General features: G+C 45.8%; 1 protein-coding gene across 1 annotated transcript in view; it reads right to left on the reverse strand.

The window, feature by feature from the left end:
* Nucleotides 1-8,972, reverse strand: part of EPM2A (EPM2A glucan phosphatase, laforin) — a 50,224-nt gene extending 41,252 nt beyond the window's left edge. Inside the window, exon 1 of the mRNA XM_065401971.1 lies at nt 8,711-8,972. Within this exon, the coding sequence (XP_065258043.1) occupies nt 8,711-8,972 (262 nt within the window). The remainder of the gene's footprint in view (nt 1-8,710) is intronic.
* Between the last annotated feature and the right edge of the window lie 7,432 nt (nt 8,973-16,404).

A 16,404-nucleotide genomic window follows, 5' to 3' on the forward strand; every position in this document is an offset into this window, starting at 1 on the left:
TTCATTACACACATCATTGATAAGGTAATGAGTTATTTTGGACTTTGCCCCTTCTAGAAAAGGGCCTCATTTACTGCTCCTTTGGATGGATGAGAGATTTTGATTTCGTAAGTTCACCTTTCCTGGACTTCTGCAAAAGAAAAAAATTGTCAAAACAGGCTGAGCATGTCTAATTTAGTTGTTATATATAACAAATTTCATTAGTCACATGTCCTAAATACATCAAAACATCAAAAGTTGTTTTCAAAGACACAGATTGTTAGCTATATATTCTTTTTTAATTTATTTATTTTGCTTTCCTTGGTATATAATTATGGCATGTCTTCCTCCATAACCTGTATGTGCAGATGACTGAAATTTGATATGTATCCTCCCTAATGTGCGAAGCACAGCTGTATTGTCATTTGCTTCCTCTGTGCACAGAATTAAACTTTAGTAGTAGTTTATACATTTTAAAATACAAGTTGCTCCTTATTTAAAAAGATAATATCCTTTAATGCATCTTTTCCCCTTACACTAAGGTATGTCTACACTACGAGAGTAGGTCGATTTTACTTAAATCGAATATGTGGAATCGATATTACAAAGTCGAACGTGTGTGTCCACACTAAGGAGAGTAATTCGACTTTGTGAGTCCACACTAACGGGGCAAGCGTCAACATTGGAAGCGGTGCACTGTGGGCAGCTATCCCACAGTTCCCGCTGCCCATTGAAATTCTGGGTCGAGCCCCCAATGCCTTCTGGGGAAAAAAATGTGTCGAGGGTGGTTTTGGGTAACTGTCGTCATCCAACCGTCACTCCCGCCCTCCCTCCCTGAAAGCACCGGCAGGAAATCAGTTCGCGCACTTTTCTGGTCAGTGACAGCGCGGACGCCACAGCACTGCGAGCATGGAGCCCGCTGCGACCATCGCTGCAGTTATGGCCGTTGTCAACACCTCGCACCTTATCATCCACCTTTCCCAGAGGCAGATGCTGAGAAATCGGGCGAGGAGGCTACGGCAGCGCGGTGAGGACCTGAAGTCTGAGAGTGGCACAGACCTGTCACAAAGCATGGGACCCCGCGCCGAGGACATCATGGTGGCAATGGATCATGTTGATGTTGTGGAACGGCGATTCTGGGCCCGGGAAACAAGCACGGACTGGTGGGACCACATAGTGCTGCAGGTCTGGGATGAATCACAGTGGCTGCGAAACTTTCGCATACGGAAGGGGACTTTCCTGGAACTTTGTGAGTTGCTGTCCCCTGCCCTGAAGCGCAAGGACACCCGGCTGCAAGCAGCCCTGAGTGTCCAGAAGCGAGTGGCCATAGCCCTCTGGAAGCTTGCAACGCCGGACAGCTACCGGTCAGTCGCAAACCACTTTGGCGTGGGCAAATCTACCGTAGGGGTTGTTGTGATGCAAGTAGCCAACGCAATCGTTGAGCTACTGCTCTCAAAGGTAGTGACCCTGGGAAACGTGGAGGTCATCATAGATGGCTTCGCCGCGATGGAATTCCCAAACTGCAGTGGGGCTATAGATGGAACTCACATTCCTATCCTGGGACCGGACCACCAGGCCAGCCAGTACATTAACCGAAAGGGCTACTTTTCAATGGTGCTGCAAGCACTGGTGGACCATAGGGGACGTTTTACAAACATCGTCAGATGGCCGGGCAAGGTTCATGATGCTTGTGTTTTCAGGAACTCTGGTCTGTTTAGACGGCTGCAGGAAGGTATTTACTTCCCGGACCACAAAATAACTCTTGGGGATGTGGAGATGCCTATAGTCATCCTCGGGGACCCAGCCTACCCGCTAATGCCCTGGCTCATGAAGCCCTATACAGGCGCCCTGGACAGTGAAAAAGAACTCTTCAACTACCGGCTGAGCAAGTGCAGAATGGTGGTGGAGTGTGCTTTTGGACGTCTCAAGGGGAGATGGAGAAGCTTACTGACTCGCTCTGATCTCAGCGAAACCAATATCCCCATTGTTATTACAGCTTGCTGTGTGCTCCACAATCTGTGTGAGAGCAAGGGGGAGACCTTTATGGCGGGGTGGGAGGTTGAGGCAAATAGCCTGGCTGCTGATTACGCCCAGCCAGACAGCCGGGCGATTAGAAGAGCCCAGCGGGACGCGCTGTGCATCCGGGAGGCTTTGAAAGCTAGGTTCCTGAGTGAGCAGGGTAACCTGTGACTATTAAGTTTGTTTACAGAGAAGCTGAAACTGCCCCCGTTTCTTTACCCAGTAAATGTTCACTACCCTCTCCAGTTACATACCCCGTTCACCCCCTTCCAACACACATTTAAAAATAAAATCACTTGAAATTTGTTAATGAACACCATTTTCTTTATTACTGTTTTTGCGGTAAAGTGTTGAACCTGGGATGCAGACTGTGGTGGGGAGCGGGTGTAGTGTAGTGATGCAAAGGACGCTTCTAAACTCCAGGAATGACAGGCTCTGCACTGGTGGACTGGTTGTTTCAACGGAGCCTGCCACCCCTCCTGTTTGGGACTCTGTGTGTGGGGGCTATGTGACTTTGTGGCAGGGGGAGGACGGTTACAGATCCCCTGCTGCGTGGCTCTGTGATCCAGGATAAGGACCGCTGCATAAGATCTCTAAACGCCCTCCCCCGCCACAAAGTCACATAGCCCCCCCCACACAGAACATGAAAACCACCTCCCAGACTGACCAGGGTAACTAGTGACTGCAATGTGTGTGCCCTGCTGCTGAACCTGCCCCCGCGTCTGTACCCTGGTAAAGGTGACTGTCCTGTCCAATTACCAACCCCCTTCCCCCCCTTCAAACAGACTCTCCTCTAAAAGAACATGATGGAAACAGTAATTAACAGAAACGTATTTTTTATTAGCAACTACACATGAAACTGGGGAATGAAACTGGGACGGGGGCTTGGGTGAGGCGGTAAGGAAAGGACTTATCAAATTTTGGGGAATGAGAGCCTTCTGGTACTTGAGCAGTCTGCAGGGGTGGAGTGAGAGTTTTCACGGACTCTGCCGCCCCTCCTTCTTGGGACTTTGGGTGAGGGGGGTATGGGACTTTGTGGCGGGGGAGGGCGGTTAGAGATAGACTGCAGCGGGGCTCTGTCCTCCTGCCTCCGGTCCTGCAGAACATCCACAAGGCGCCGGAGCGTGTCCGTTTGCTCCCTCATTAGTCCAAGCAGCGTTTGAGTCGCCTGCTGGTCTTCCTGCCGCCACCTCTCCTCCCGTTCCATGTGCGATCGGTGGATTTGGGACAAGTTCTTCCTCCACTGGGTCTGCTGGGCTGCCTGGGCTCGGAAGCAGCCCATAAGTTCCGAGAACATGTCCTCCCGTGTCCTCTTCTTCCTACGCCTAATCTGCGCTAGCCTCTGGGAGTGTGATGCCAGGGTAGGTCGGGAGACAGTCGCAGCTGTGGGATGGGAAAAAGGGAGTGAATTCCTCAGAAAGATAAATTTAGTTGTGAACAAAGAACATAGTCTTTCTCTGTGAACAAGACCATGCACAGCACCTATCACATGCGCACTCAGGACAAGGTCGAATTTTCGGCCTTCGCATTCAGTGCCTGGGGTCTTGCAGTGCAGATCAGACAAGCGGGACAGGACAGCGGAATTTGGGTAACAGGCTGACATGGTAAGCCGTAGACTTGTGGCTGCTTAAAACTTTAATAGCAGCACTGGCCTCCTTTCATGTTCAAAGCAATGCCAGTCCCTGCTGCCAGCAATCCGGCAAGCATGAACTCTGCCCCTGTCCCACCCCCTCGTGGCTGTCCCAGGGAAAGATCCCTGTATGCTGCTCCTCTCCCTCCTCCACCGCGTGGCTGTAAACCGCCGGTTACAGTTCTATAAAGGAACAGGCAAGCAGTCCCAATACTAACATTCCCCTACCTAATTCAAAGCAGGTCACCATGAGCGACATCACTCTGATGAGGATTTCAGAGACGGAGAAAGAAAGGATGCTTCGGGAAAGCCTGCAAAGACCAGGGCCGTATTCCGCCATGCTCTGCAAGGCAATGATACCTGAGCACTTGATTGTCTCCTGGCGCGGAAACGTTTCCTACCACGGAGGACCCAATAAGGCCGCTCTCCCCAGGAACCTGATGCAAAGGCTTTCCAATTACCTCCAGGAGAGCTTCGTGGAGATGTCTCAGGAGGATTTCTGCTCTATCCCCGGACATATAGACCGGATTTTACTGTAGCTGCACTGGCAGGGACTAAACAGTAGAGCGCCTAGGGCAAAACAATCATGCTAAACCGGACATTGTTAGATTTTTTTTCAGTAGTTGCACTGCCAAGGACTGAAACGTTAAGCGCCTAGGGCAAAGTAATCATGAAAAACCCATTGTTAATATTGTTAATATTCCTGTTCTGTTCAAAATAAATGTTTACATGTTTAAAACACTTACCGACTGATCCTTCCCCTGATTCTGGGTCAGGGTTAACGCCTGGGGATGGTTGGTAGGGGATCTCTGTAAGGGTGATGAAGAGATCCTGGCTGTCGGGGAAATCAGCGTTGTAAGCGCTGTCGACTGCCTCGTCCTCCTCATCTCCTTCCTCATCTTCCCCGTCCGCTAACATCTCAGAGGAACCGGCCGTCGACGATATCCCATCCTCAGAGTCCACGGTCAGTGGTGGGGTAGTGGTGGCGGCCGCACCAAGATGGAATGCAGTGCCTCGTAGAAACGGGATGTCTGGGGCTGGGATCCGGAGCGTCCGTTTGCCTCTTTGGTCTTCTGGTAGCCTTGTCTCAGCTCCTTGATTTTCACGCGGCACTGCGTTGCATCCCGGCTGTATCCTCTTTCTGTCATGGCTTTTGAGATCTTCTCGTAGATCTTTGCATTCCCTCTTTTCGATCGCAACTCGGAAAGCACGGACTCATTGCCCCACACAGCGATCAGATCCAAGACTTCCAGATCAGTCCATGCTGGGGCCCTCTTTCTATTCTGAGATTGCATGGCCATCTCTGCTGGAGAGCTCTGCATCGTTGTCAGTGCTGCTGAGCTCGCCACGATGTCCAAACAGGAAATGAGATTCAAACTGCCCAGACAGGAAAAGGAATTCAAATTTTCCCGGGGCTTTTCCTGTGTGGCTGGTCAGAGCATCCGAGCTCGGACTGCTGTCCAGAGCGTCAACAGAGTGGTGCACTGTGGGATAGCTCCCGGAGCTATTATCATCGATTTCCATCCACACCTAGCCTAATTCGACATGGCCATGTCGAATTTAGCGCTACTCCCCTCGTTGGGGAGGAGTACATAAGTCGAATTTAAGAGACCTCTATGTCGAACTAAATAGCTTCGTTGTGTGGACGGGTGCAGAGTTAATTCGATGTAACGGTGCTAAATTCGACATAAACTCCTAGTGTAGACCAGGCCTAAGTCTCAAGCTCCCATCACTGAGAAGGCACAGAATCACATCTTTAGCAGATTAAGCAAACAAGTAAGTGCCCATTCTCTCGTGTCCAAGATATTACAGTGAAATTCACTGAAATAGTCTAAGGCAACGGTTCTTAAACTGTGGGTCAAGACCCCATTTTAATGGTCGCCAGGACAAACGTTAGACTTGCAAGGGCCTTGGGTTGAAGCCAAAGCCTGAGCCCCTCACCCGGGGCTGAAGCCGGAGCTTCGGCTCCGGCTTCAGCCCCTCCTGCCCCCTCCCCCCCCGGGTCATGTAGTAATTTTTGTTGTCAAAAGGGGGTCGCAGTGCAATGAAGTTTGAGAACCGCTGGTCTACACTACACAGTTAGGTCGACATAAGGAAGTTTATGACGACCTAATTATATCAGTGTCTACACTACAGCCTTCCTCCCACCCAAACAAGTGCACTACTACATTGACATCATAACTCCACCCTCCCCGAGAGGCTTAAGGCTTATGTCGGTGTAGTTAGGGTAACAGTGTCTGTGTAGACACTGTGCCCTTACATCTGCTGTCTTGTCAATTTCACTGCGGGAGCCATGAAATTGACAAGAAACCAGGGCTCCCCTGGGATCTGAGGCAGCTTTGGACCCTGCTCCTGGCAGGGAGCTGGGGTAACTTCGGACCCCGCTCCAGGCTGGGTACTGGGGCGAGAAGCCCGAGCGACCCCCCCGCCCATTCCCCGGTGGTCAGAGGCTGTGGCTGCTTCCACCTGCTCCTGGTGGGGAACAGGGAGAAGGGGGGAAGCCCACTGGAAGCCCATGGAAGACCAGGCTCTGAGCTCCCCACACTGCCCCTCTGAGGTCAGTGGAAGCTCTCCTGGTGAGGACACACACCACCAACACAAGGAGGGTAGTGTGGACATGCACCACTGCAGGTTTGTATTGTAGATATAACCTAAGGGAAGTGAAAGTCCCCTTAAACACTAGATTGCCTAAAGCACTAGAAAATGGTGCAGGGAATTGGCAGGAGAATAGAAAAAGTGATGTAACATGTCTTTTCCAATTCTGCCTTTGATTATTTTAATGGAAAAGCTCACCAGCTACGAAAGGCCACCACGCTAGTTCAGATATTGAGTTCATTTTAAAAATTTTAATGAATCCTGGGCTTGAAGCAGGAATTACTGGGTGTAATTCTATGGCCTGTGTTGTGTCAGACTAGATGATCATAATCTTCCCCTGTTGCATTAAAACTCTATGAATGCACAAAGTGGAAGAAAAAATATATGGAAGAATGACAAATGGAATTGTTTTCTGGTAGTCTTAAAAATCTAGAAAAGAGGATGCTTTATCTGACTTTTTCTGTTACCAATTTAAAGGGAACAAGATTGCAAGTAATTGAAATCCTAGAAAATCCTCTGTGGATACATAATTCAACTATTCTATGTTTACATGAAAAAAAGTGGAAGCTACAATTCTAATACCTTCAAGAAGATGAGCACCAAAATCCTTCCACTTTATAAAGAAAACCCACATTTTTCAAGCAATCAGATGGTTGATAAAGGCAGAAAGGCTTTACTACTACCATACCACATATTTTCTGGATTCCTCACACATACACGATAAAGACAGAATCCTTAAAGTTGCCTGTAAAGTAAGTGATCTGATAGGAAAAAAAAGCTCCTACTGTATTTCTCTGGACTCGGAACCAATCTCAGAGTTTCGCATAATATACAAGAGAAAAATACTGAGAAGCTTACCGCCTCTGAACTAAAACTTTCCTTGACAAGAAAAATAAAGCTGCAAGTTTGCTCCAAAGAAAGCTGAGCCAGCTACATTGACATATTTATATATTTTGGGGGCAGACTGCTATAACCCTGTTGGATAAAATCTGAGCCACAGTGACAGTTTTATTAGAACGGGGCTCTAAATAAATACTGATTACCAGGGAAGTATATTTCTTATAAATTGAGAGATTTATTTGGGTCAAACACTGAGCTTAGTGATTTACTATGTTACTAGAATCCCACCTTTTATCAGTGTCTGGCGTCTTCAGCTCTTCAAGGAAGAGACTCTCTCTGTAAAAACACCTAGCACATTTTGGGTGCTATCACAGGACAAATAATAATTACAAAATGATTAAACAATTCAGTCAAACTAATTGTTTGACTGAAAGCTACATTTTGATATGCCACGGTTATAAATAGCAGTTTGACTTGTTGTGTTATGTTAGGTAGCAAATTTTACACTATGTGCTGATTTCCTTCTGTAAAAGGTAAACTTTGTGATAAAGCTCTTAACAGGTTGATTTCTCTTGGCCTTTGTACTGGACACACACTGAATACTTTGTGGTGTACACAGGGTGATCAGACAGCAAGTGTGAAAAATCAGGACAGGGGGTAGGGGGTAATAGGAGCCTATATAAGAAAAAGATCCAAAAATCGGGACATCTGGTCACCCTAGGTGTACAGCAGAAGGTGTTTTACCATTATACAAGTGGTTGCACATGGCTCCCTTTCTTGACATCTTTCATTGACGGTATAATCCAATAAATGAAATTTAACTTCTTCATTGCTGAACAGCTTGTTCACACGTGCAAAACAAGAGTGTATGAGACACATCCCAATAAAGGGATTACAGAGTGCTGATGCCCACCCCAAATCCTGTACTTCTTCCCTCTCCTTCCTTATTCCTAGGCACATAGGGCACCTCTACACTACAGTGGCATAGCTGTGCCCCTACAGCGCTGTAGTGCAGATGCCTCCTGTATGGAGGGAAGGCGGTTTTCCGTCGCTGTAATTGATCCATAGGTGATTGGAAGACTTCTTCCAGCAGCGACCGAGCCATCTCAACACCCTTAGTGCGTGACACTGTGTGACATTGCTCGCAGCCTGGAGTGAAACAGTGAGGTCAAACTAGTCTTTAGTTGCAATTAGGCCTTAGGTTACAAATCGGGTGACCAGACAGCAAATGTGAAAAATCGGGACTGTCCCTATAAAACCGGGACATCTGGTCACCCTAGTTAGAAATCGGCATTGCCGCTGGGCGCTCGCCCCCGCCAGAGCTGCTCACCCCAGGCTGAGCGGGGGATCGTGCAGCAGCGGGGGAGGTGGGTCTGAGTGCAGGCGGAGGGGGAGCAGCAGGAGGACGCCCCACAGCCCGGTGTGAGTGTGAGACTCTAAGCTCCCTAGAACCGAAACGCAACGGGAGCGACAAGGAGGCGGGCAGCGCCCGCTCCCGCAAAGCGGCTGCTCTCAGCGCGGCCCGGGCTGGCTGACCCCACCCCCGCCCCCACGGGCCAAGCAGCAGCAGCAGCCGCCGCCGCCCGGGACAGGGGCCAGCAGAGAGCGCGGGGGGAAGGGATCCCGGCGGCCGCGCCCCGCCGCTACCTTCCCAGACGGTGTCCGCGCCCCGGCGCTGCAGGAACTTGTACCAGAAGGTGCCCGCGGCCTCCTCGTCCGGCAGCGCCGCCTCCGCCAGCCACAGCGCGGGCTCCTGGGCAGGGAGCGGGGCCGCCGGGCGCGCGGGCCTCATGGGCAGCGCGCGCTGCGGGTCCCAGTGACCCAGCTCCGGCCGCGAGCCGGCCACCATGAGCACCACGCCCCCCTCGGCCAGCCCGGCCGGCAGCACCACCCCGAAGCGGAACAACATGGCAGCGGCCGGCCCGCTCCCAGCCGCGGGGAAGGTGAATAAGTCCCCGAGTGATTTATCACCTCCCGGCCGCCAGGGGGACCACACAGCCCCCGCTTACTTCCGGGTTATGTCGTCATCACGTAAACGCGTGGCACGCTGGCAAATGGGTGCGAGGCACGAAAGGGGCGGGGAGATAGCACGTGACTCGTAGAGCCACGGGGCGCCGCGCCTCATGCGCATGCGCAGGGCGGAAGTGTGGGTGTGAGCGCGTGTAGGGTGCAGGGCGAAGGAGAAGAGAACCCCTGGGCGGGGGGCGGCGGAGCAGGCTGCTGAGCGGTGCGGAGCCCTGCGCGCTGCCACCGCGGGGAGCGGCGCTGGGCACGCGGGTCAGGCGCTGTCAGAGCGCAGTTTAGCTCTGTGAAATTGTGGCTGCTGCCAGCCCTTTCTGCAACAGATCCTGAGCTGCAGCCTTCTCTGTGGCGGTGGGTGATTGCAACCTGGTACCCACCCCCAGGGGAGGGCGAACACCTACCTCACTCTGGGAGACTTCCGCGCCAGCACTGACTACAGTGGAGAAGTTATCAACAGACTGGGGCCGCAACAGGGACAACACAGTTCAGGTCTGCTCATAATGATCACCTTTACTAGCAAACCGGTAAAGGACAGAGAGATCAATACAGAGCGTCTAGTATTTGCATTACTTGCATGCTATCTTCTGGAAAAATCCTCTGTTAGTCATCATCCACACCATTGTTGTGATCCTGCCATCTCCCCCTCAAGGCACGCAGGTTGGGATACAGCTTTTATAATGTGTTAGGTTCATATATATTTAAGGAGGTTTTAACCCCTTTTCCTTACTTGAACCTCCACACCCCACTACTTTGGGGTTCCCCATTTTCCATAGGTCAACTTGTGAGTTTCCCCTTATTAACATTTACGTCATCTTATCATCACAGGAAGTTTACCTTAAGGAAGTCTCTAACATTTCACCCTAGCTACTAACAGTCATCTTTTGTAGACACAATTATCCAAACAGAGTTATTTTCAAAATATCAGTATATCACAAACAGGCAAAAGCTCAGCAAGTTTATTATTAACTTACTTATGCTAATTTGTAAAATGTAAGGGCCGGATCAGATGATAAACAGCCACATAAAAAAGAATCTGGCACATCAGAAAAAGACAGGCTAATAAACAGGGACAAGTTTTTAAAGTGCTTGTACACAAATGCCAGAAGTCTAAATAATAAGATGGGTGAACTAGAGTGCCTTGTGATAAAGGAGGATATAGATATAATAGGCATCACAGAAACCTGGTGGACTGAGAGCAATCAATGGGACACAATCATTCCGGGGTACAAAATATATCGGAAGGACAGAACAGGCCGTGCAGGGGGAGGAGTGGCACTATATGTTAAAGAAAGTGTAGATTCAAATGAAGTAAAAATCTTAAGCGAATCCACAGGTTCCATAGAGTCTCTATGGATAGAAATTTCATGCTCTAGTAAAAATATAACATTAGGGATCTATTATCGACCACCTGACCAGGACAGTAATAGTGATGATGAAATGCTAAGGGAAATTAGAGAGGCTATCAAAATTAAGAACCCAATAATAGTGGGGGATTTCAATTATCCCCATATTGACTGGGAACATTTCACTTCAGGACGAAATGCAGAGATAAAATTTCTCGATACTTTAAATGACTGCTTCATGGAGCAGCTGGTACGGGAACCCACAAGGGGAGAGGTGACTCTAGATTTAATCCTGAGTGGAGCGCAGGAGCTGGTCCAAGAGGTAACTATAGCGGGACCGCTTGGAAATAGTGACCATAATACAATAGCATTCAACATGCCTGTGGTGGGAAGAACACCTCAACTGCCCAACACTGTGGCCTTTAATTTCAAAAGGGGGAACTATACAAAAATGAGGGGGTTAGTTAGACAAAAGTTAAAAGGTTCAGTGACTAAAGTGAAATCCCTGCAAGTTGCGTGGGCCCTTTTTAAAGACACCATAATAGAGGCTCAACTTCAATGTATACCCCAAATTAAGAAAAACAGTAAAAGAACTAAAAAAGAGCCACCGTGGCTTAACAACCATGTAAAAGAAGCAGTGAGAGATAAAAAGACTTCCTTTAAAAAGTGGAAGTCAAATCCTAGTGAGGCAAATAGAAAGGAGCACAAACACTGCCAACTTAAGTGCAAGAGTGTAATAAGAAAAGCCAAAGAGGAGTTTGAAGAACGGCTAGCCAAAAACTCCAAAGGTAATAACAAAATGTTTTTTAAGTACATCAGAAGCAGGAAGCCTGCTAAACAACCAGTGGGGCCCCTTGACGATGAAAATACAAAAGGAGCGCTTAAAGATGATAAAGTCATTGCGGAGAAACTAAATGGATTCTTTGCTTCAGTCTTCACGGCTGAGGATGTTAGGGAGATTCCCAAACCTGAGCTGGCTTTTGTAGGTGACAAATCTGAGGAACTGTCACAGATTGAAGTATCACTAGAGGAGGTTTTGGAATTAATTGATAAACTCAACATTAACAAGTCACCGGGACCAGATGGCATTCACCCAAGAGTTCTGAAAGAACTCAAATGTGAAGTTGTGGAACTATTAACTAAGGTTTGTAACCTGTCCTTTAAATCGGCTTCGGTACCCAATGACTGGAAGTTAGCTAATGTAACGCCAATATTTAAAAAGGGCTCTAGGGGTGATCCCGGCAATTACAGACCGGTAAGTCTAACGTCGGTACCGGGCAAATTAGTTGAAACAATAGTAAAGAACAAAATTGTCAGACACATAGAAAAACATAAACTCTTGAGCAATAGTCAACATGGTTTCTGTAAAGGGAAATCGTGTCTTACTAATCTATTAGAGTTCTTTGAAGGGGTCAACAAACATGTGGACAAGGGGGATCCGGTGGACATAGTGTACTTAGATTTCCAGAAAGCCTTTGACAAGGTCCCTCACCAAAGGCTCTTACGTAAATTAAGCTGTCATGGGATAAAAGGGAAGGTCCTTTCATGGATTGAGAACTGGTTAAAGGACAGGGAACAAAGGGTAGGAATTAATGGTAAATTCTCAGAATGGAGAGGGGTAACTAGTGGTGTTCCCCAAGGGTCAGTCCTAGGACCTATCCTATTCAATTTATTCATAAATGATCTGGAGAAAGGGGTAAACAGTGAGGTGGCAAAGTTTGCAGATGATACTAAACTACTCAAGATAGTTAAGACCAAAGCAGATTGCGAAGAACTTCAAAAAGATCTCACAAAACTAAGTGATTGGGCAACAAAATGGCAAATGAAATTTAATGTGGATAAATGTAAAGTAATGCACATTGGAAAAAATAACCCCAACTATACATACAACATGATGGGGGCTAATTTAGCTACAACGAGTCAGGAAAAAGATCTTGGCGTCATCGTGGATAGTTCTCTAAAGATGTCCACGCAGTGTGCAGAGGCGGTCAAAAAAGCAAACAGGATGTTAGGAATCATTAAAAAGGGGATAGAGAATAAGACTGAGAATATATTATTGCCCTTATATAAATCCATGGTTCGCCCACATCTCGAATACTGTGTACAGATGTGGTCTCCTCACCTCAAAATAGATATTCTAGCACTAGAAAAGGTTCAGAAAAGAGCAACTAAAATGATTAAGGGTTTAGAGAGGGTCCCATATGAGGAAAGATTAAAGAGGCTAGGACTCTTCAGTTTGGAAAAGAGAAGACTAAGGGGGGACATGATAGAGGTGTATAAAATCATGAGTGATGTTGAGAAAGTGGATAAGGAAAAGTTATTTACTTATTCCCATAATACAAGAACTAGGGGTCACCAAAAGAAATTAATAGGCAGCAGGTTTAAAACAAATAAAAGGAAGTTCTTCTTCACGCAGCGCACAGTCAACTTGTGGAACTCCTTACCTGAGGAGGTTGTGAAGGCTAGGACTATAACAATGTTTAAAAGGGGACTGGATAAATTCATGGTGGCTAAGTCCATAAATGGCTATTAGCCAGGATGGGTAAGAATGGTGTCCCTAGCCTCTGTTCGTCAGAGGATGGAGATGGATGGCAGGAGAGAGATCACTTGATCATTGCCTGTTAGGTTCACTCCCTCTGGGGCACCTGGCATTGGCCACTGTCGGTAGACAGATACTGGGCTAGATGGACCTTTGGTCTGACCCAGTACGGCCTTTCTTATGTTCTTATGTTCTTAATTTAACTTTTTAATATAGCTAACTTATACTAAGGTCTAATTTGGCTATGCTAAATATTTTACAAGCCTGAGGCTTATGCATAAATTAACTTATATTTCATCCCTATATCTTCAATATACCTGATATCTTTTATCCTTGGCTACCGATCACATACACAGCTAAAGTTTTCAACAAAGGTTTGAGCAAGGTCAAACAAATAATACCTATTCCTTTCCTCATATAGAAAGATATTGGTTTTGTAACCAACTACCCCTTTTAATATAGCATTGCTCACATTACTGTTTATACTACAGAATCTGTAAGACTCCAGTAGAGGTTAGGTCCCCATTGTGCTTGGTGTTGTACATACAAATAAAGAGATAGTGTCTACACAGAGTAGCTTACAGTTTAAGGCCCCAATCTTGCAAACACCTACTCACACTAGAAATGTTTGCAGGATTGGTGCCTGTGGAGAATGTTAGGTAATGTGTTCAGTTAGTGTTATTTTATATACAGAGTTATAGGGGAAGTGAGGCCTGTGGTTGGACATGAGACAGTGAGGTAACATGTGAGGACTCTGTAAATGCATTTTGATTGCTAGGAACCATCTTGGAATGTTCAGTTGAATTCCAGCAAGTGGGCAAGGACCATTGGAAGAGAGACAGTACACTTTATATATATATATATATATATATATATATATATATATATACATCCTATACCTAAAACACACTCTTTTAGGAGGAATGCAAATGTATTTGTCTAATTTATATGTTTGATTTTAGATGCATAAATTAATTGGACAGCACTACCCAGAATCAAAGAAAGATTCTTTGCTGAAAATTTCTACAACCATTATTTCTTTTTTTAAAGAAACATCACAAAGTGAACTCAGGGATTTAAAATATGATGTTAAAATGCTTATGCTAATAATGGGAAACTGAAGCTAATGAACTGCCTAAACCAATAAATGAGGCACAGACCCAACTCCTGTAATTAAAATCTAACTGCATGACTTAACTGTTTCAGATCTCTGTTTGCTCGAATCTAATGATACCACAATAACAGAGAAAAGAAGTGGAGAATTTAGCTTTTATATGCGATGTCTGGGGGAAGACTATTAAGCAAATTAAGAAGCTAGTTATCACATAAAACTCTGTTGATAAAGAGAACAACAATGTTTTGAACTATTGCATAAATAGCAGAAATAATAACTCCAGAGGTTACTGTAACTGTTTGCTGCTGGTTTATGACGTAAGGGTCTATTTTGTGCAGGATAGATTATAAAAATTATGGCAAGAATATCCATTTAGTAAGTGTACTTAATCTTGAGATTAGATTAGATAGGGCTAAACACAAGGGATTGCTTATTAGTATTATTTAAAAGGAAGCATAGGGTAGTATGAATATGCAGTAACGTGTTTATAGAGTAAATCATTTGCTACTGTTGTGAGTATGTATTTGATTTTCCAGAAGTCTGTATCTGTAATGAAATGCCAAATTTAACATAGACATTGCAGGACTGTTAAAATCACTGTGAAAATATTCCAGCCAATTTGAATTTTTATGTACAGAGCATGTAAAACGTTCCCCTTAAGAGTCTATCTCAAGACTTAAATCAAATACTAACGGCTTTAATCAAACTGAATTATTTTTACATTATATTGACCTAGCTGACATCATGGCAAAGGCCGTCTGAGCTCATTGGGCTCAGCTGTGCAAAGCTTATGTGATGTTACTGGCTGTTTGTGAAGATGTAAGAAATTATTGAATAAGTTATACTGTGTCTGCATGTGCTATTTTATAAAGGATTATAGTACTATAAAGACATTTGCTACCTTGTTTTGAAGGCTTTAATCATAAGACTAGCATTTACCACAGTTGCAGGAACACAATGAGATGTCTTGGAGGTGCTAATACTCCCTTCTCTTTTTAGCATCTAAGCTGTTTCTCTTTGTTTCCGTGACTTGATACGAAAAGATGTTACTCGTTTTGAAAACCAAATCTAGTCTAGAGATGAAATGAACTGTGGCAGCAATAACTTTGTTCATCTAATTTAAAACAGTTACACTGTTACCATATAGAAACACACTGTGGTATTCTTGGTAAAACATGAATTGCTAAAAATCTTTCCCTTGGGCAATATCATTTATAATTTATATAAAATAACATTCACCTTTTTAACGTTGCCTTTATGACCTTTTTCACACAATCACACCAGTTTGTAGTTCTCTTACTTATACCTTCTTGATATTTGTTTTTACTCGTGATTTTATGAAAAGGTAGTAATTAATGCTATATGGACCTGATCAAAGCCAATTGAAGTCAATGGAAGGATGCCCCATTGGACGTCAGTGGGTATTGGAGGATGACCACCAAAAAAAAAAAAGTAATTACTTATTCATAATGCAGCATATTGAAATACACTGTTCAGTATTTAGTAAAGCTGGAGATGGTCAAAAAATCTGAAAGTATTTAATAATGCCAGGGCTGAGTATATTCTTAGTACTTGAACTGAGATACCACAGGGGGTCCACAAAAGTCTACCTCAGTTGGGGTTGGGATGGAGGCCAGAGTCATAACTCTTATCCCCGCCTACCTTGGCCAACATAGCTGACCCCATGCAGGGATGAGAAGAGTTGTATGTTAATTGCAAAAGCAGCCTTGAGTCTAGGAGATCTTTCCAGTCAAGTATTTCCCTACAAGTGTCACTACAGTAATGGGCAAAAAAGGTGGGAGTGATACACTATAAAGATTCCCAATATAGAAAGAAGTTATAAACACCATAGACTATTAAAAATGTCTGTAAAGGCAATACTGTCTAGTGGTTTCAGGTAGGGACAGTGTGAGGACTCAGAACTCTGGGGTTTTACTCTTGACTCTGCTACGTGTGAACTTTGGCAAAATTTTACTTCTTACAGAAGTCACAGCCCAGAAGGAGAGGGTCTATGGGGGCTTTAAGCCACTTTTGCATCATCCCATCCTGGACTGCTTTGGGTGTTGGGCATGCCCTCTGCTGTAACTTAAAAGCCCAGAGGGCCTGTACAAGCTATGAAGGCTTTCCCAAGTACCCTATGGGCTACAGAACTGCCCAGAATCAGTGCAGCACTGCATAATGCAAACTCTTTCTCCAAGATGTCCTCCTGCAACATCCCAATCAGGGATTGCAAAGACGTCCTCATGGCTTTCTTCTGCAGTGCTTGCACTGAGGCAATTCTTCCTTGGCCGAATACAGGACTTTTGGGGCCCTCTTACACCAC

The sequence above is a fragment of the Emys orbicularis genome, chromosome 3, assembly GCF_028017835.1.
Source record: "Emys orbicularis isolate rEmyOrb1 chromosome 3, rEmyOrb1.hap1, whole genome shotgun sequence".
NCBI classification, from domain to species: domain Eukaryota; kingdom Metazoa; phylum Chordata; order Testudines; family Emydidae; genus Emys; species Emys orbicularis.